At 38.2% G+C, this 15030-nt stretch overlaps 1 protein-coding gene across 3 annotated transcripts in view; it reads right to left on the reverse strand.

Annotated features, from left to right (window-relative positions):
- LOC134821738 (uncharacterized) overlaps window positions 1–15030 on the reverse strand; it is a 90001-nt gene that overhangs the window by 45572 nt on the left and 29399 nt on the right. For 2 of the 3 annotated variants that reach the window (XM_063832482.1, XM_063832483.1), the window contains exons 9-14: window positions 14731–14824; window positions 14363–14491; window positions 13988–14076; window positions 13566–13693; window positions 12210–12349; window positions 10486–11540 (exon numbers count right to left, since the gene is read on the reverse strand). The exons of the other annotated variant lie outside the window; for it this stretch is intronic. In XM_063832482.1, the coding sequence (XP_063688552.1) occupies window positions 11475–11540; window positions 12210–12349; window positions 13566–13693; window positions 13988–14076; window positions 14363–14491; window positions 14731–14824 (646 nt within the window). In that variant the 3' untranslated portion in view covers window positions 10486–11474. Of the gene's footprint in view, window positions 1–10485; window positions 11541–12209; window positions 12350–13565; window positions 13694–13987; window positions 14077–14362; window positions 14492–14730; window positions 14825–15030 lie in introns of those variants that run through there. 3 annotated transcript variants of the gene reach the window in all.

Raw genomic sequence — 15030 nt, forward strand, 5'->3', positions numbered from 1 at the left:
ATGAAGTGGAACGCCTTTATTTTGAATCGTATCTTTGCAATACTGTCCGTCTCAACGTACTCGAACGTGGAGTCCATTACATGACACACCTGTAATAGTAATATTAATAGTAAGAGTCAAACCAATAAATATACCTCTCAGAGTAAAATTTACAGTCAAAGTAAGTTAAGACCAAAGGCCGAGGGGGATGTAAATTTTTAACTTTAAGTTTTCAAAGATCTAAAAGATAACACAACTTAACAATTCTATGTGATGAGAATGAAGTTGATAAAATGGCAGAAATTGCCCGTCTTTAACGATGTAGTAATTATAGTCTCCACTGTTATCGTCTGCAGCGCTGTCTGTTGCACGGAAATCAATAAGTTCCAGCCCCAAAGTGTCCATGCCTGATTTTAACAAGGATATCTGAAGAGTGAAGGTTATACCCATGTGAGTATTAATTTATAGCAGAGTCATGGATTATAGTTTATAAAATTATAAGATGGATAGTTTATAACTATAAGAGATCTTAATGGTGGCCTGAGTGGTATCTATGTAATGGAGGGTCCATGTATATGTAAAACGCTGCCCCCACCCACTGCAGCCTGCAGCTGAACTTAGTGATATCAATGTAATAGAGGGTTTATGTATTTGTAAAACGCTGCCCCTCCTCCTACCCCCCCCCCCCCCCCCCCCCCCCGTTATAGTATAACTTTATAATAAATTATTCATCAATATTAATGATATAATGAAAATAGGTGATCTCAAATTCAGAGTATTAAATTAAAGTAAAAGTAAAGTATTAATTTAAATAATAGTAATTACGGTTAATATTTTATTGTAATACATAAAAGATCACTGATAATGTGATAAAGAAAAAAACCGGTCGCGGTTGCCAAAATTTACCTATAAATGTTCTTTCGCCAGATTTACCTATCTGCTTATAAGCGCACTGAAAGTCAAACACGATGGATAAGTCTTCATTTTCAGGTTCTTGTAACACTCCTAGAACCTGAAATTTTAAACATAATCATAAATAATTAAGTGATTAATTTGGAATTACACATGATTACATGTAATACTAATTATAGTCCGAAGCGAACCTTATTTGTGTATATGATATGAGTTTCGTTCCATACAGCGGTTGTGCCACAACTACCAATTGGTGCTTCTATTTCTTGAGTGTCACCATCAAAAGAGCAATCTGTAGAAATCGATACAATATAATCATCTTCAATGTCATTGTCGCTTTAAAAATAAAAATAGTTAATAAATAGTATAAATAAATGAATAATGGATATCAGATAAATTTAGAGAATTAATTACCTGTGCCCTACTGTTATAGAATTGGATGTTTTTTAAATTAACCTGGATCCAAGAGGTGAAGGCTGAAGTATTCCTTTTTCTTTTTCAAGGAAAGTACCATTGAATTTGCGTTACAGTGCAGTGTTGCAGACTGTTGCTGCAACACTGTTTCGGCCGTTGTTATAATTTCACCATCTGGGAGTATTTTTTGGATCTAGGTAAACTATAGGTAAAAATATAATATTAATCATAAGCTAAAATGTACTAATCTTTGTATTCTAAATGGGGAAAAAGAAGAAACATTGTCAGTCAGTCGAGAAAATTGTCAGTCAGGCTATATGGCAGCTTTGTAGATGTTGTGACTATGCTAGTAGTGGTCCCAGGCTTGCGACTGGAATTGCGGTGTTAAATCGATTAATTCAGGATCTAATTCAGATCAAATCATTCAAAACCACGATATTCTCATTATATAAATATCGCTTTAGATTGAATTCAAGACCGGTCTACAATCACTATAGTCTATAACTAGCCTATAACAAATTTTCTCACAATAACCAGTTGCATGATCTCAAAACAGTGCGGTAGCAGTTTTACTTTTAAGCTTATAGTTATATTACAGGTAAACCCCAAACTATAAGTGACACGGCTGAGGATTACAGTTGCTAACATTAATTATAGCTCAACCCTCACAGGCATCTCCAGGTGGTGGGTCAGTGTAGGTTCCTTAGTTCACAGCGTGAACGGTGAGTAGGAAGCCCAGTTGCCATGAACTGCAGAATCGGGAATTATCCTTGACCCAAATTTCGCTGTTTTTACTGAATTTTTGACCAGTGACCAATCAGTGAGGTCGGTGAGAATGACACAAGTCGCCATCAAGGTACTGGAAGCAGTCTATTCGGAGAAAACTTTGATGCAATGAAAAATTTGAATATGGCCTACCGGTATAGTAGGACATATTCGAAATCGAATGCTTTCCGCAACCCAAATTTCATTGTTTTGACTGAATTTTTCTTGAATGACCATCTTACAGGATATAACTGAGAATGGCACAAGACACGATTGAGGTACTTGAATTTCTAGTCCCAAAGAAATTTTTGATAAACGAAAAATCATCAGAAAAAACGGATAATCATCAGAATAGAAAGTAAGGGGAAATTTTGAATTTAATTATTATATTAGGGGACATTAGAACTTTGGAATATCAATTTAGAACTTTGGAATATCAACTTAGAACTTTGGAATATCAACTTAGAACTTTGGAATATCAACTTTCATTATAAATTTGTCCTGTTTATTTGTTCATGGTTTGTACGTTATCAGCATCTTACTGAAATCGAGAAGGTTTGTCCTTTCAGTTTCACTGCTTTATTTTGATAACTTCGATTTTATTCATGCAACTAATCAAAAAGAGAGAATTTGTTTTTTAGGAGTAGACTGGCAGAAAGAAAATCACAGAAAAAGCCCAGTAGAATAACGTTTCATACAAGTTTTAGAAATAAGCACATTATAAATTATTAAACATATATGTGTATATAAACATAAACACATTACTTGAACACGCTTGAGTATTGCAGTCCCGAACCTCATCCCCCTCCCCCGCACACTCATCTCCCCCATTAACTGGTACAGGGTTAGTACAGGCCCTAGTTCGGGTCTGAGTTCCACTTTCACATTCTTTAGAACATTCACCCCAATCTCCGTAGTCAGTCCAACCACCGTGTACTGAAATAAGGGAGGATCAGAGGAGGATAAGAGGAGGATCATAGGAGGATCAGAGGAGGATCAGAGGAGGATCAGAGGAGGATCAGAGGAGGATCAGAGGAGGATCAGAGGAGGATCATAGGAGGATCAGAGGAGGATCAGAGGAGGATCAGAGGAGGATCAGAGGAGGATCAGAGGAGGATCAGAGGAGGATCAGAGGAGCTGATCAGAGGAGGATCAGAGGAGGATCAGAGGAGGATCAGAGAAGGATCAGAGGAGGATCAGAGGAGGATCAGAGGAGGATCAGAGGAGGATCAGAGGAGGATCAGAGGAGCTGATCAGAGGAGGATCAGAGGAGGATCAGAGGAGGATCAGAGAAGGATCAGAGGAGGATCAGAGGAGGATCAGAGGAGGATCAGAGGAGGATCAGAGGAGGATCATAGGAGGATCAGAGGAGGATCAGAGGAGGATCAGAGGAGGATCAGAGGAGCTGATCAGAGGAGGATCAGAGGAGGATCAGAGGAGGATCAGAGAAGGATCAGAGGAGGATCAGAGGAGGATCAGAGGAGGATCAGAGGAGGATCAGAGGAGGATCAGAGGAGGATCAGAGGAGGATCAGATTGGAGCTTGTCTAATGTCTATATCTCTAGCTCTTTACACTCCAGATTCACGGAGATGAAATCTCCTTTTACAACCATCGGTATACCCGAGATTTTCCATATTTATGCTGTATTTTCTCCGTTGATTAATTCAGTCGAAACTGAGGAAATATTAAAATATGAAAATTATACTTTGCCACAGTTACTTATGGTAGCTTTCAGAAGAAAAACTTCGCAATTGTTTTTGCCTTGAAAAGTGTCCTGTTACTTTCACAATAAATGATTTCGGGATCGAAAGGTTAGTTGCTTGTAATTAGTAATACAATATTTTCTGTTAGTAGAGCGAAGCTGAAATATGAATGTGTCAGTGCAGGTGACCATTTGCAGTTATTCGGAAGTTTCAACGTGTCATAGCAAAAGTAAGGGAGAGAAACAATTGTAACAAACTTTTAAAAAGGGTAATTAGAGATACACTACAGTGCACCGTGGTTGGATTATTAATACAGGAACTGTTTATTAAGTGGGACAAACAGCGGGATCATGGAGGATAGTTTATAAAATTTTGGAATCAGGTGAGTCGAAAACATTAATTATATTTGGTTAGCTGAAACAATATCATTTTATTCTCAACAGTCAACACTCTAGCTGTGATGGGTCGGATTAGGAAATGTGCAGGAACATCGGGATTTGAGAAAGACGGGCTGATAATTTGTTGACTGATCTCAAGAGGATGGTAAAAAGGTAAAAATGATAAACGAAATTACTTGCATTGTCTACACATAACAATTCATATTTAATCATTCAATAAAATTATCTGACGCATCAAAAGGAAAACAGTAGACTAAAAATAATTTTTCTTTAAAATTGACCCACAAAAACAACCTAAATCTAACTCCGCCTAGTACGCACAAGTGTAGTTCGAGTAAAAGTACCTCTTTAAAGTAAAGTAACTCAGTAAACACTTGTAGAGCAAGCTGCATCTGGACACATGCAAGCAAAAGGACGTTCCCTCGACAGGAAGGAATCATCCCACCTCCCATTGATCCTGGAGAAAGCCACCGCTTGCTGCTCTCCGCTCTTCCTGACCCAATTATCCGGCTGTCTCTTGTAGTCCCACGGTGGGGACCACAGCAGAGGACTCCCGTCATGATGCTGCCACTCTTCTGTTCCAACACCGTTCACATCCATCACCTCGCGTGTCCCTATCCAGATCCAGTTGGTATCGTTCCATCTCTTCACGTCCACCTCCTCTCCCATCATCAGCTGAGCAGCCTTATCAAGGTCCTCATTCTCCTCCTTGCTGTTGACTATAGCCATGCTTAGACCAAAGGATTCGCACATACTCCGGGCTTGCTCCCACTTGACGTGTTTCTTTATAACGATGTACTTGCCGCAGTAGTTGCACGCGTAAGGCATGGTTTTGTACTGCAAACTGTCGTCCCACTCACCAGACTTGCTCAGAGACACTTTGTCTTGGAAGATTGGGGATTTTTTGTCTTTAGCTCCGTCCGGCATCTTCTTTTGCCAGTTCCACCACACTGGTTCCGAGCTGTCTATCCATTTCCACTCAGATGGCACGAAAAACTTGTCTCCTACTTTCTTCTTGTCCTGTTTGATGTCGTTGTTGATTGTCTTCTCCAGTCCGAGCCACACCCAGTTGTTTCTGTTATACTTCTTTCCCACCCTCTTCACTCCGAACCCCAACTTCATCAACGTAACCAAGTCCTTGTTCTCCTCTTCTGTCTTTACAGTTGCCATGGAGCCCTTGACTCTGAGTGTCATGGGTAGTGTGATGTTCTGACATGAGTCCTTGGCATCGTACCAGTCCTTCCAAGTTTTATAAAGTATGTACCTGCATGTAGCTACCACATCTTGGTTTTGCAGGGCTTTGGAGAACTTCTTGGCGTTGAGAGCAACAGGCTGGTTGAGGATGAAAGTTGCATCCTCTCCGTACACTCCTTCGTCTTGACTGTTCACAACTACTGATACAGCTAGTATCAGAGTCACGGATAGAAGCAGCTTCATCCTGCATAAGTGTATAGCAATTATAATTGATTGATTAATTAATCTTATATAATTAACTGTAATTAACTTATTTATTGTTATATATAGCAATTATAGTTGTTATAATTTACTTTTATGAAAGCAATCTAAAATATAATCCACTACAAAATGATCGATATAAAACTGAAATTATCTGACTGAACTGTAAATAATATTATCAATATGCGCCACGCTCTGCCACACACCACATTAAACCACTTGCAGCTCAAAGCTACCACTTGAACAACGACCCCGCAGTAGCAATTAAACTAAACTCATTCTGTTAAATTTTGTTTATCCACTAAAGTGGCTGGTGACCGTGGAGGGTACTAGCTTACTAGTAGTTTGGTGAGGAAGTCCTTTATAACCTAACACGTGGGTAATCAAGGGTAACACGTGGGTAACGAAGGGTAACACGTGGGTAACCAAGGGTAACACGTGGGTAAGGTCTGGCCCCCAGCAAAAGTTGTGGGTTTATGTTTTCCAGCTGTTTTTAGATATTAACAATAGTTGGGAGTATGTCATTGTTATTGTAATCTTATATCCGTTATGTGCAGATGTTAATTAATTTATAGGGCTGGTTCACACTGATGTTAGGTACGTTTTGATCATTTTGATGGGATCACAATTATTACTTAAAATTAATTCATGGCTTCAATGTTAACTAAAACTTTTATAATTCGAGACTCAACATTTTGGGGTGTCATCTTTATTCCATCGAGTAAAAATAAAGGTTTACTCTAACAAAAGCCATAACCGACTAAGGATATTGGCCTACCGATATTTGCGCCCATTTCTCACACCTTAACAGGCCATTTACAGGTTCCCAATCAGTGACGTGATCTGATTCGTCATGTCAGGTTCGTCAAGTCAGATTCTCTCTAAGTTATCAAAAAGCCAAACAACCGTTTGTCGCACGAAACATATGCGAAATCAAGTAAAAATGACGAAGAAACCATCTCAATCATAATGTCTGTGAATGAAGTTACCGTCCAGAAACACCATTTGGGTGCGGTGTGTTAACAAAAGTCCTCCCACTCCTCATACAACCGTGTGTCAGCTCGGAAAATGCAAAGAAGAAATTATTACTCGTTAAACATGACTAGGAGGCAGGAGACACGGCGTCTATATGATTATAATATTTTAATATGATAATATAACATAATCATTATAATTTGAATCGTAACCAGTAATTTTAACTATTGCCACACTTTCCACTGGATGTGCAAGTAACTTGCGCAACAAACTAATTTATCCTGAGTGGAACTAACCCACGACAGTCTACGGAGACTGATCGGAAGATGTAACTTGCGCAACAAACTAATTTATCCTGAGTGGAACTAACCCACGACAGTCTACGGAGACTGATCGGAAGATGTAACTTGCGCAACAAACTAATTTATCCTGAGTGGAACTAACCCACGACAGTCTACGGAGACTGATCGGAAGATGTAACTTGCGCAACAAACTAATTTATCCTGAGTGGAACTAACCCACGACAGTCTACGGAGACTGATCGGAAGATGTAACTTGCGCAACAAACTAATTTATCCTGAGTGGAACTAACCCACGACAGTCTACGGAGACTGATCGGAAGATGTAACTTGCGCAACAAACTAATTTATCCTGAGTGGAACTAACCCACGACAGTCTACGGAGACTGATCGGAAGATGTAACTTGCGCAACAAACTAATTTATCCTGAGTGGAACTAACCCACGACAGTCTACGGAGACTGATCGGAAGATGTAACTTGCGCAACAAACTAATTTATCCTGAGTGGAACTAACCCACGACAGTCTACGGAGACTGATCGGAAGATGTAACTTGCGCAACAAACTAATTTATCCTGAGTGGAACTAACCCACGACAGTCTACGGAGACTGATCGGAAGATGTAACTTGCGCAACAAACTAATTTATCCTGAGTGGAACTAACCCACGACAGTCTACGGAGACTGATCGGAAGATGTAACTTGCGCAACAAACTAATTTATCCTGAGTGGAACTAACCCACGACAGTCTACGGAGACTGATCGGAAGATGTAACTTGCGCATCAGACTAATTTATCCTGAGTGGGGCTAACCCACGACAGTCTACGGAGACTGATCGGAAGATGTAACTTGCGCAACAGACTAATTTATCCAGAGTGGAACTAACCCACGACAGTCTACGAAGACTGATCGGAAGATGTAACTTGCGCAACAAACTAATTTATCCTGAGTGGAACTAACCCACGACAGTCTACGGAGACTGATCGGAAGATGTAACTTGCGCAACAAACTAATTTATCCTGAGTGGAACTAACCCACGACAGTCTACGGAGACTGATCGGAAGATGTAACTTGCGCATCAGACTAATTTATCCTGAGTGGGGCTAACCCACGACAGTCTACGGAGACTGATCGGAAGATGTAACTTGCGCAACAGACTAATTTATCCAGAGTGGAACTAACCCACGACAGTCTACGGAGACTGATCGGAAGATGTAACTTGCGCAACAAACTAATTTATCCTGAGTGGAACTAACCCACGACAGTCTACGGAGACTGATCGGAAGATGTAACTTGCGCAACAAACTAATTTATCCTGAGTGGAACTAACCCACGACAGTCTACGGAGACTGATCGGAAGATGTAACTTGCGCATCAGACTAATTTATCCTGAGTGGGGCTAACCCACGACAGTCTACGGAGACTGATCGGAAGATGTAACTTGCGCAACAGACTAATTTATCCAGAGTGGAACTAACCCACGACAGTCTACGAAGACTGATCGGAAGATGTAACTTGCGCATCAGACTAATTTATCCTGAGTGGGGCTAACCCACGACAGTCTACAGAGACTGATCGGAAGATGTAACTTGCGCAACAGACTAATTTATCCAGAGTGGAACTAACCCACGACAGTCTACGGAGACTGATCGGAAGATGTAACTTGCGCATCAGACTAATTTATCCTGAGTGGGGCTAACCCACGACAGTCTACGGAGACTGATCGGAAGATGTAACTTGCGCAACAGACTAATTTATCCAGAGTGGAACTAACCCACGACAGTCTACGGAGACTGATCGGAAGATGTAACTTGCGCAACAGACTTTATCCTGAGTGGGGCTAACCCACGACAGTCTACGGAGACTGATCGGAAGATGTAGCCCCTTCTTGTGTACAAAATGGTAATTATTTAACAAATTTTTAGTCAATATGATAAATATATTCTCGTGATTAATATTTAATAATCTTTTAATGTATTACTTGGACAAGGTTGTTCGTTACAGCCCATATCTTCACTGGCGTCTCCAACACACTCATCTCCTTCATGTTGAGGTACCCGTACAGGGTTAGTACAGGTCCTAGTTTTCTGGTTTTAGTTCCTCCTCCGCATACTTTAGAACATTCCGACCAAACTCCGTAGTCAGTGCATGGCCCAGCTAGAAGTAACTGCCCACACACAAACCTTTAATAAGTAATAATTAATTCGTGTCAAAATTGCACAAAAATTTCAGAGAATATAGATATGGGACAAATAAAAATTTCATGAAAGTTTCGTAAAATTTCATTGATTAGAGAGGGTGTTGCACGCCACTTCCTCTTTTCACTAATGTCACCATAAAGTAAAAACACTTTCACTTTCAGTAAGGACTTCCAAAGTTTCTAGACACATTTTGTTTGATAATTCAAGTGCTGTCCCAAAATTTCAAGTTGGTTGTTCACAATTTTTAACCGAGTTATGACCCTTTTAAGATCTTGCAGATACGTGATCTCTGCACTTAATCAGTGATTTCGTCACCCGATCAGTATTCAGTAATCTCATCGGGAGCTATTCGCTCGAGTGCAATGATGAGCCTCATTAGGCGATACTAAGCATGTTGGAGGATAACGATCTGCAATCACTTTGAGTCAATATGCAATACTGATAGTGGATAGAATGATAGTGACTTTCCTTAAAGTTAAAATCAAAGAAGTTCGCGTTATATAGCGCTTCGGTTGCTGTCCTATATAATAAGCAGTCTCCAACTAATCAGGCCATTGATTGAGCGAAAATATCACTGACTCACTGATTAAGTGGCGAGATCACGTATCTGCAAGATCTTGAAATGGTCATAACTTGGCTTAATTGTAAACATTCAAACACAAAACAATCAGCTTGCAATTTTGGGAAAGCACTTGAATTATCAAACCAAATGTGTCTAGAAACTTTGGAGTTCCTAGCTTAAGCTGAAAGGGTTCTCGCTTTATGGTGACATTAGTGAAAAAAGGGAGTGGCGTGCCACACCCTTTTTAATCAATGAAATTTTACGAAACTTTCAGGAAATCTAAGTTAGACGTATATCTATATTTTCTGAAATTTATGTTCAATTTTGACACGAATTACGTGAGTTATTAAAGAGTTGCGGGTGGGCAGTTACTTCTGGGCCACCCTGTACTAATACTATCTGGGACTCTCTCTCTGAATCCCTACTAGTAATTCTACTCTTCTACTTTCTATATAGTAATTGTAATGGAGGAATGGGGCCGGAAACTGCGTTTTTGAAGCGCTGTACTTCAACTGCAGGATAGTACAGCATCTTACTGGGCCGCGCTCAGCCTCTCATTCCGCCTAATAATCTCTATTCGTTGTTTATGAACATGATAGCCTGAGGTCCCGGCCCAGGTAATACAGCATCATGCCACCTTACCCATTGCTAGTCGTTAGAGTACGAAGTATTACTGAAGCGTTAATCACGATCAATTTATCATCAACTTATTAGTAACCGCGTGGTTATAATGTATAAGTTTATAAGTTTAACCATATGTGTAGTTACCATGGTAACTCGCGCTAATTTACACATGATGTTGTTAATTAAAAAAAAGATGAGTATGAATTGTAAAAATCTTGAAAAAAATTACAGGTTACAAACTTTAAAAGTATTTATATAGTATTGCTATGTTTTAAATTTCTGTGTTTAGAGCCTAAACGAAACATTAAAAGACTAATTATAACCACAGAGAAAAATTCAAAGTTCCAAAATGGATTGCTGTTATACCAATGCCAATTCAGTTACCTATTTAATTTATCATTTTAATATTTTATGTACTTAAGTACATCAAATGATAAATTTAATATGGAGACTTAACTTTAAGTGCAAAGAAACTGCTGCTGACTGCTGCTAACTGCTGCTGTCGCGCGCGCAATTTGCAGCAGTTAGCAGAAGTTATCAAAAGTAATTTCTTTGCACTTTAGTCTCCCTGTGGTACTTACCTATGTTTATACACATATAACATTACACATCTACAATAATTGTTGGCCTTTAACTATACCATGGACGTGATGTTATAGTGTAATTGTTTTTCTCGAATCTCAACTTTTACATTGTGCTGCTCACATTTAGAAACCTTTCGCATTCAAAAAATAAAATTAATCTTCTCATATAAAGCATTCCTTCTCACCTTGAAAATTAATTCGAATTACTTACGGTAATAATTTAACAGCAAAACAAATAACTAAATTATCAAAAAATTGTATATGATAAAACAGTTTGTTTACCCGGTATTACAATCTTTATTCTCGGAAGAAATGAATTCAGTCCGAAACACTGAATTCAGAGTCCGAAACACTGAATTTTGAGTCCAACGCACTGATTTCTGAGACCGAAACACAGAATTAGGAGTCCGATACACTGTATTCTGAGTCCAACGCACTGATTTAGTTTGTGCCTCTGATTTTGACATATCAGTATAATATGTTTTCAGTATAATAATCCAAAAGATTATGCATATGAATCGTATTTTTATGAGAGCTACCTCAACTTGGTGTTTGTGATATGATCTTATATTTATAACAATAATTCGCACCACACTAGGCAATCTAGATGAATATGATAGCAAGTATACAGGATAATCCACACGGAGCTGCCAGCAAGCACAAGAACACCTGGAAATAATTATTTAATTAATTGTTAAATTAATAATTAGTCGATTATAAGGGTATATTTACGGTTAATGAGTAATACACCAATTATTTCAGGACATATTCTGGGCTTCACTCCTTTAAGATTATTATCTGACCGATGCTGGACTTGGAAGCTCTAAGTTTTCACGAATTAATAATCTATAATGATTGTGATAACTCCATATTATGTTCACTGAATACTTACTGATATTCGGAATTCTCAGGACCCAAAAACAATGTTCCAGCAATGTTTATTCATAAGATTACTCAGAACTAATATTTGTTGAAATTTAGAAGAAATCAGGTACGTTAAAGCAACGGAAGTAAAATCAACGGCCGCATTTGAATTCCCAGTATAAACATATAAAGGCCAAAATTCGCGGAAACGATTGTACGGGATTCGGTTGTTAGTGTTGTAATGTAATGGCGAGACGTATTTTTTCTAGATTAAATGAGCTAGGAATGCTGCAGTGGGTTAAGCATGGGTACAAAAGGTGTAAACTCAGTCACTGTAAAGTGGCCCCCTTTGTATAATGTACTCATCAGGATGCCTTGTTATATTTACTTCAAGATATAAATAAAGTAAATTAATTAAACACCCAATCAATTTAAAAATCATTAAAAATCAATTAACTGCCTATAACTAGTTACCAGTTCATTGTAGATCTTTACACTGCCCACAGACAGGATGTAGAATAAAGCACACCCGAACATCTCGCCGCTCAGACACACACTGTACTTTAGCGAGATGTCACGTGCTCCGAACAGCTCTACTAACGCTGGAGCTACTCCTGCAGGGGAAGTGAGGGATCAGGTGATGTTCAAAATATATCATTGTGTTTGATAAAATTTAATATATTGGAGCTACTCCTGCAGGGGAAGTGAGGGGTCAGGTGGTGTTCAAAATATATCCTTGTGTTGGATTAAATTTAATATGTTGGAGCTACTCCTGCAGGGGAAGAGAGGGGTCGGGTGATGTTCAAAATATTTCCTTGTAATTGATAAAATTTAATATGTTGGAACTACTCCTGCAGGGGAAGTGAGGGGTCAGGTGTTCAAAATATTTCCTTGTGTTTGATAAAATTTAATATGTTGGAGCTACTCCTGCAGGGGAAGTGAGGGGTCAGGTGGTGTTCAAAATATTTCCTTGTGTTTGATAAAATTTAATATGTTGGAGCTACTCCTGCAGGGGAAGTGAGGGGTCAGGTGATGTTCAAAATATTTCCTTGTAATTGATAAAATGTAATATGTTGGAGCTACTCCTGCAGGGGAAGTGAGGGGTCAGGTGGTGTTCAAAATATTTCCTTGTGTTTGATACAATTTAATATGTTGGAGCTACTCCTGCAGGGGAAGTGAGGGGTCAGGTGGTGTTCAAAATATATCCTTGTGTTGGATTAAATTTAATATGTTGGAGCTACTCCTGCAGGGGAAGTGAGGGGTCAGGTGGTGTTAAAAATAATTTATTGTGTTTGATTGAATTTAATATGTTGGAGCTACTCTTGCAGGGGAAGTGAGAGGTCAGGTGGTGTTACAAATATATCCTTGTGTTTGATTATTATTTTGTGCCCATTTTGCAGCTGATTGCATCCAGTGTTGGATTTGTAGGAAAGCTATAGAAATGATTAATGAGGTATTTGAATTTCAGGTTCCATTATTTTTACGTTGAACATTGCAGTCTATATTTGAAGAATACTGCTGTCAGGATGCAAATTTCTGAGAGGACGAAAGCTTGTTGTATCACGTACCAGGAATATGCGTATATGTTTAAAAAGATGTGAATTCAATATTTATGTAATTCGCGGAAATAAGATTTCAAATCCTACATGATTTTATCATAAGTATATGACACTCTAGAGATTTCCCTAAAGAAGTTGAAATTCGAATGGCGAATAAAAATGATTACACTGAATACTGGAAATTTGTGGTTTTCTCTGCAAAGTTATAATTTATCACGCATCAGAGTTAACGAATAACACCAAATCCTCTCATTATATAAGTATAACTCACCAGTAAAAATACCAGAGCTGAAGCTTAGACAGCACACATTGAACAAATAAAGCCACGGAAAGTGTCGAGACCAATATAATGTAATTGTAGAGGGAGTTATCATCAGGAAAGCAAGGAAGAGCGACAACCTACAAATTATAGGTTAGCAAATTAGAAATTAGGAAATAGGGATTATGAATTAGAAAATTAGAAATTAGAAAGATCTTAACTATTTAACACATGTGTCAGATCAAAACTGAAGTTTTAAAATAAAATTATTCCACCAAATTCAGTAATCATACAAAAAATAAAAGGAATGATTTAAAATGAACACCTAGCTTCTATCCTGTACTTCTTATATTATTACATATTATAATCACAATTATACTAATTCTCATTATACTAATTATAATCATAATTATAATCATAATTATGCTAATTACCTAGCTCCAGCCCTGTCCATGAAGATACCCCAGAGGAGCCGCCCAAACGCATTTGCTATGGCTAATACTGCTCCCGTCACATTCAGAAACTGGAATTGGTGCAGTGGGTGAAGATTTGAGTTTAGTGATTTGTTTTGAAATGTGGTAGTTATTACAACTCCTTTCAAAACATACTTATATTACTTGTCCGCTTGAACATCGGACGGAAATTCAACAAATTCGGGCCTAAGCCAAACGTAATTAATCAGTGTTCATGGATCTGATGAGGAGTCAGGCCTGCAAGTGTTACATGTCCAATTTAAACTAATAAACGCTGCAAAACATGCAAAAACATACAAAAACATGCAAAAACATACAAAAACATGAAATACTCACGTGATCGTCCAGGATGGTCTCTTTAGCTATTTCTTTATACAACTCAGAACTGGACAGTAGAGCTAAACTCATCGTCATGACAATTATATAAAGGAAATAAAACTTAAATGATCCCAACATCTGTCTAACCTGCGAGTGAGGAGGATTAGTACATAATTAGTGTACTTAGTGCAACTTTTAGGGCGAATTATCGAATTTAGGAAAAAAAGTGTCAGATATATTAATTATATGGTAATCTGATTGATTGATTGATTGAAAGAATTTTGAAATTCTTTAAAGAATAATATATTTTATAAGGTTAAATTGTCCAAATAAATTGTCAAGTCTACAATAATTATTAATTATAAAACCGTTTAATTGACACTTACCGAGTAATCCTTCTCACTCTTAATTGCCTTATGATCGTCTTCACTATCATCAGTTAGCGGTATCATCTCACACACCTCCTCTGGGGTAGGAGACCTGGGGTTATAGGGTTATTAAGGGGGGCTATATTCTATAATTATTAAGGTCTCACACACCTCCTCTGGGGTAGGCGACCTGGGGTTATAGGGTTATTAAGGGGGATTATATTCTATAATTATTAAGGTGCAGTGAGTTGCATAATAGGGTTTGTTTATCAATTTTAATAGTAATTAAACATTTTAGATATGACCAATAATTATGTT

This window comes from Bolinopsis microptera, chromosome 10, assembly GCF_026151205.1.
Source record: "Bolinopsis microptera isolate Bmic1 chromosome 10, MBARI_Bmic_1.0, whole genome shotgun sequence".
Lineage (NCBI taxonomy): Eukaryota > Metazoa > Ctenophora > Tentaculata > Lobata > Bolinopsidae > Bolinopsis > Bolinopsis microptera.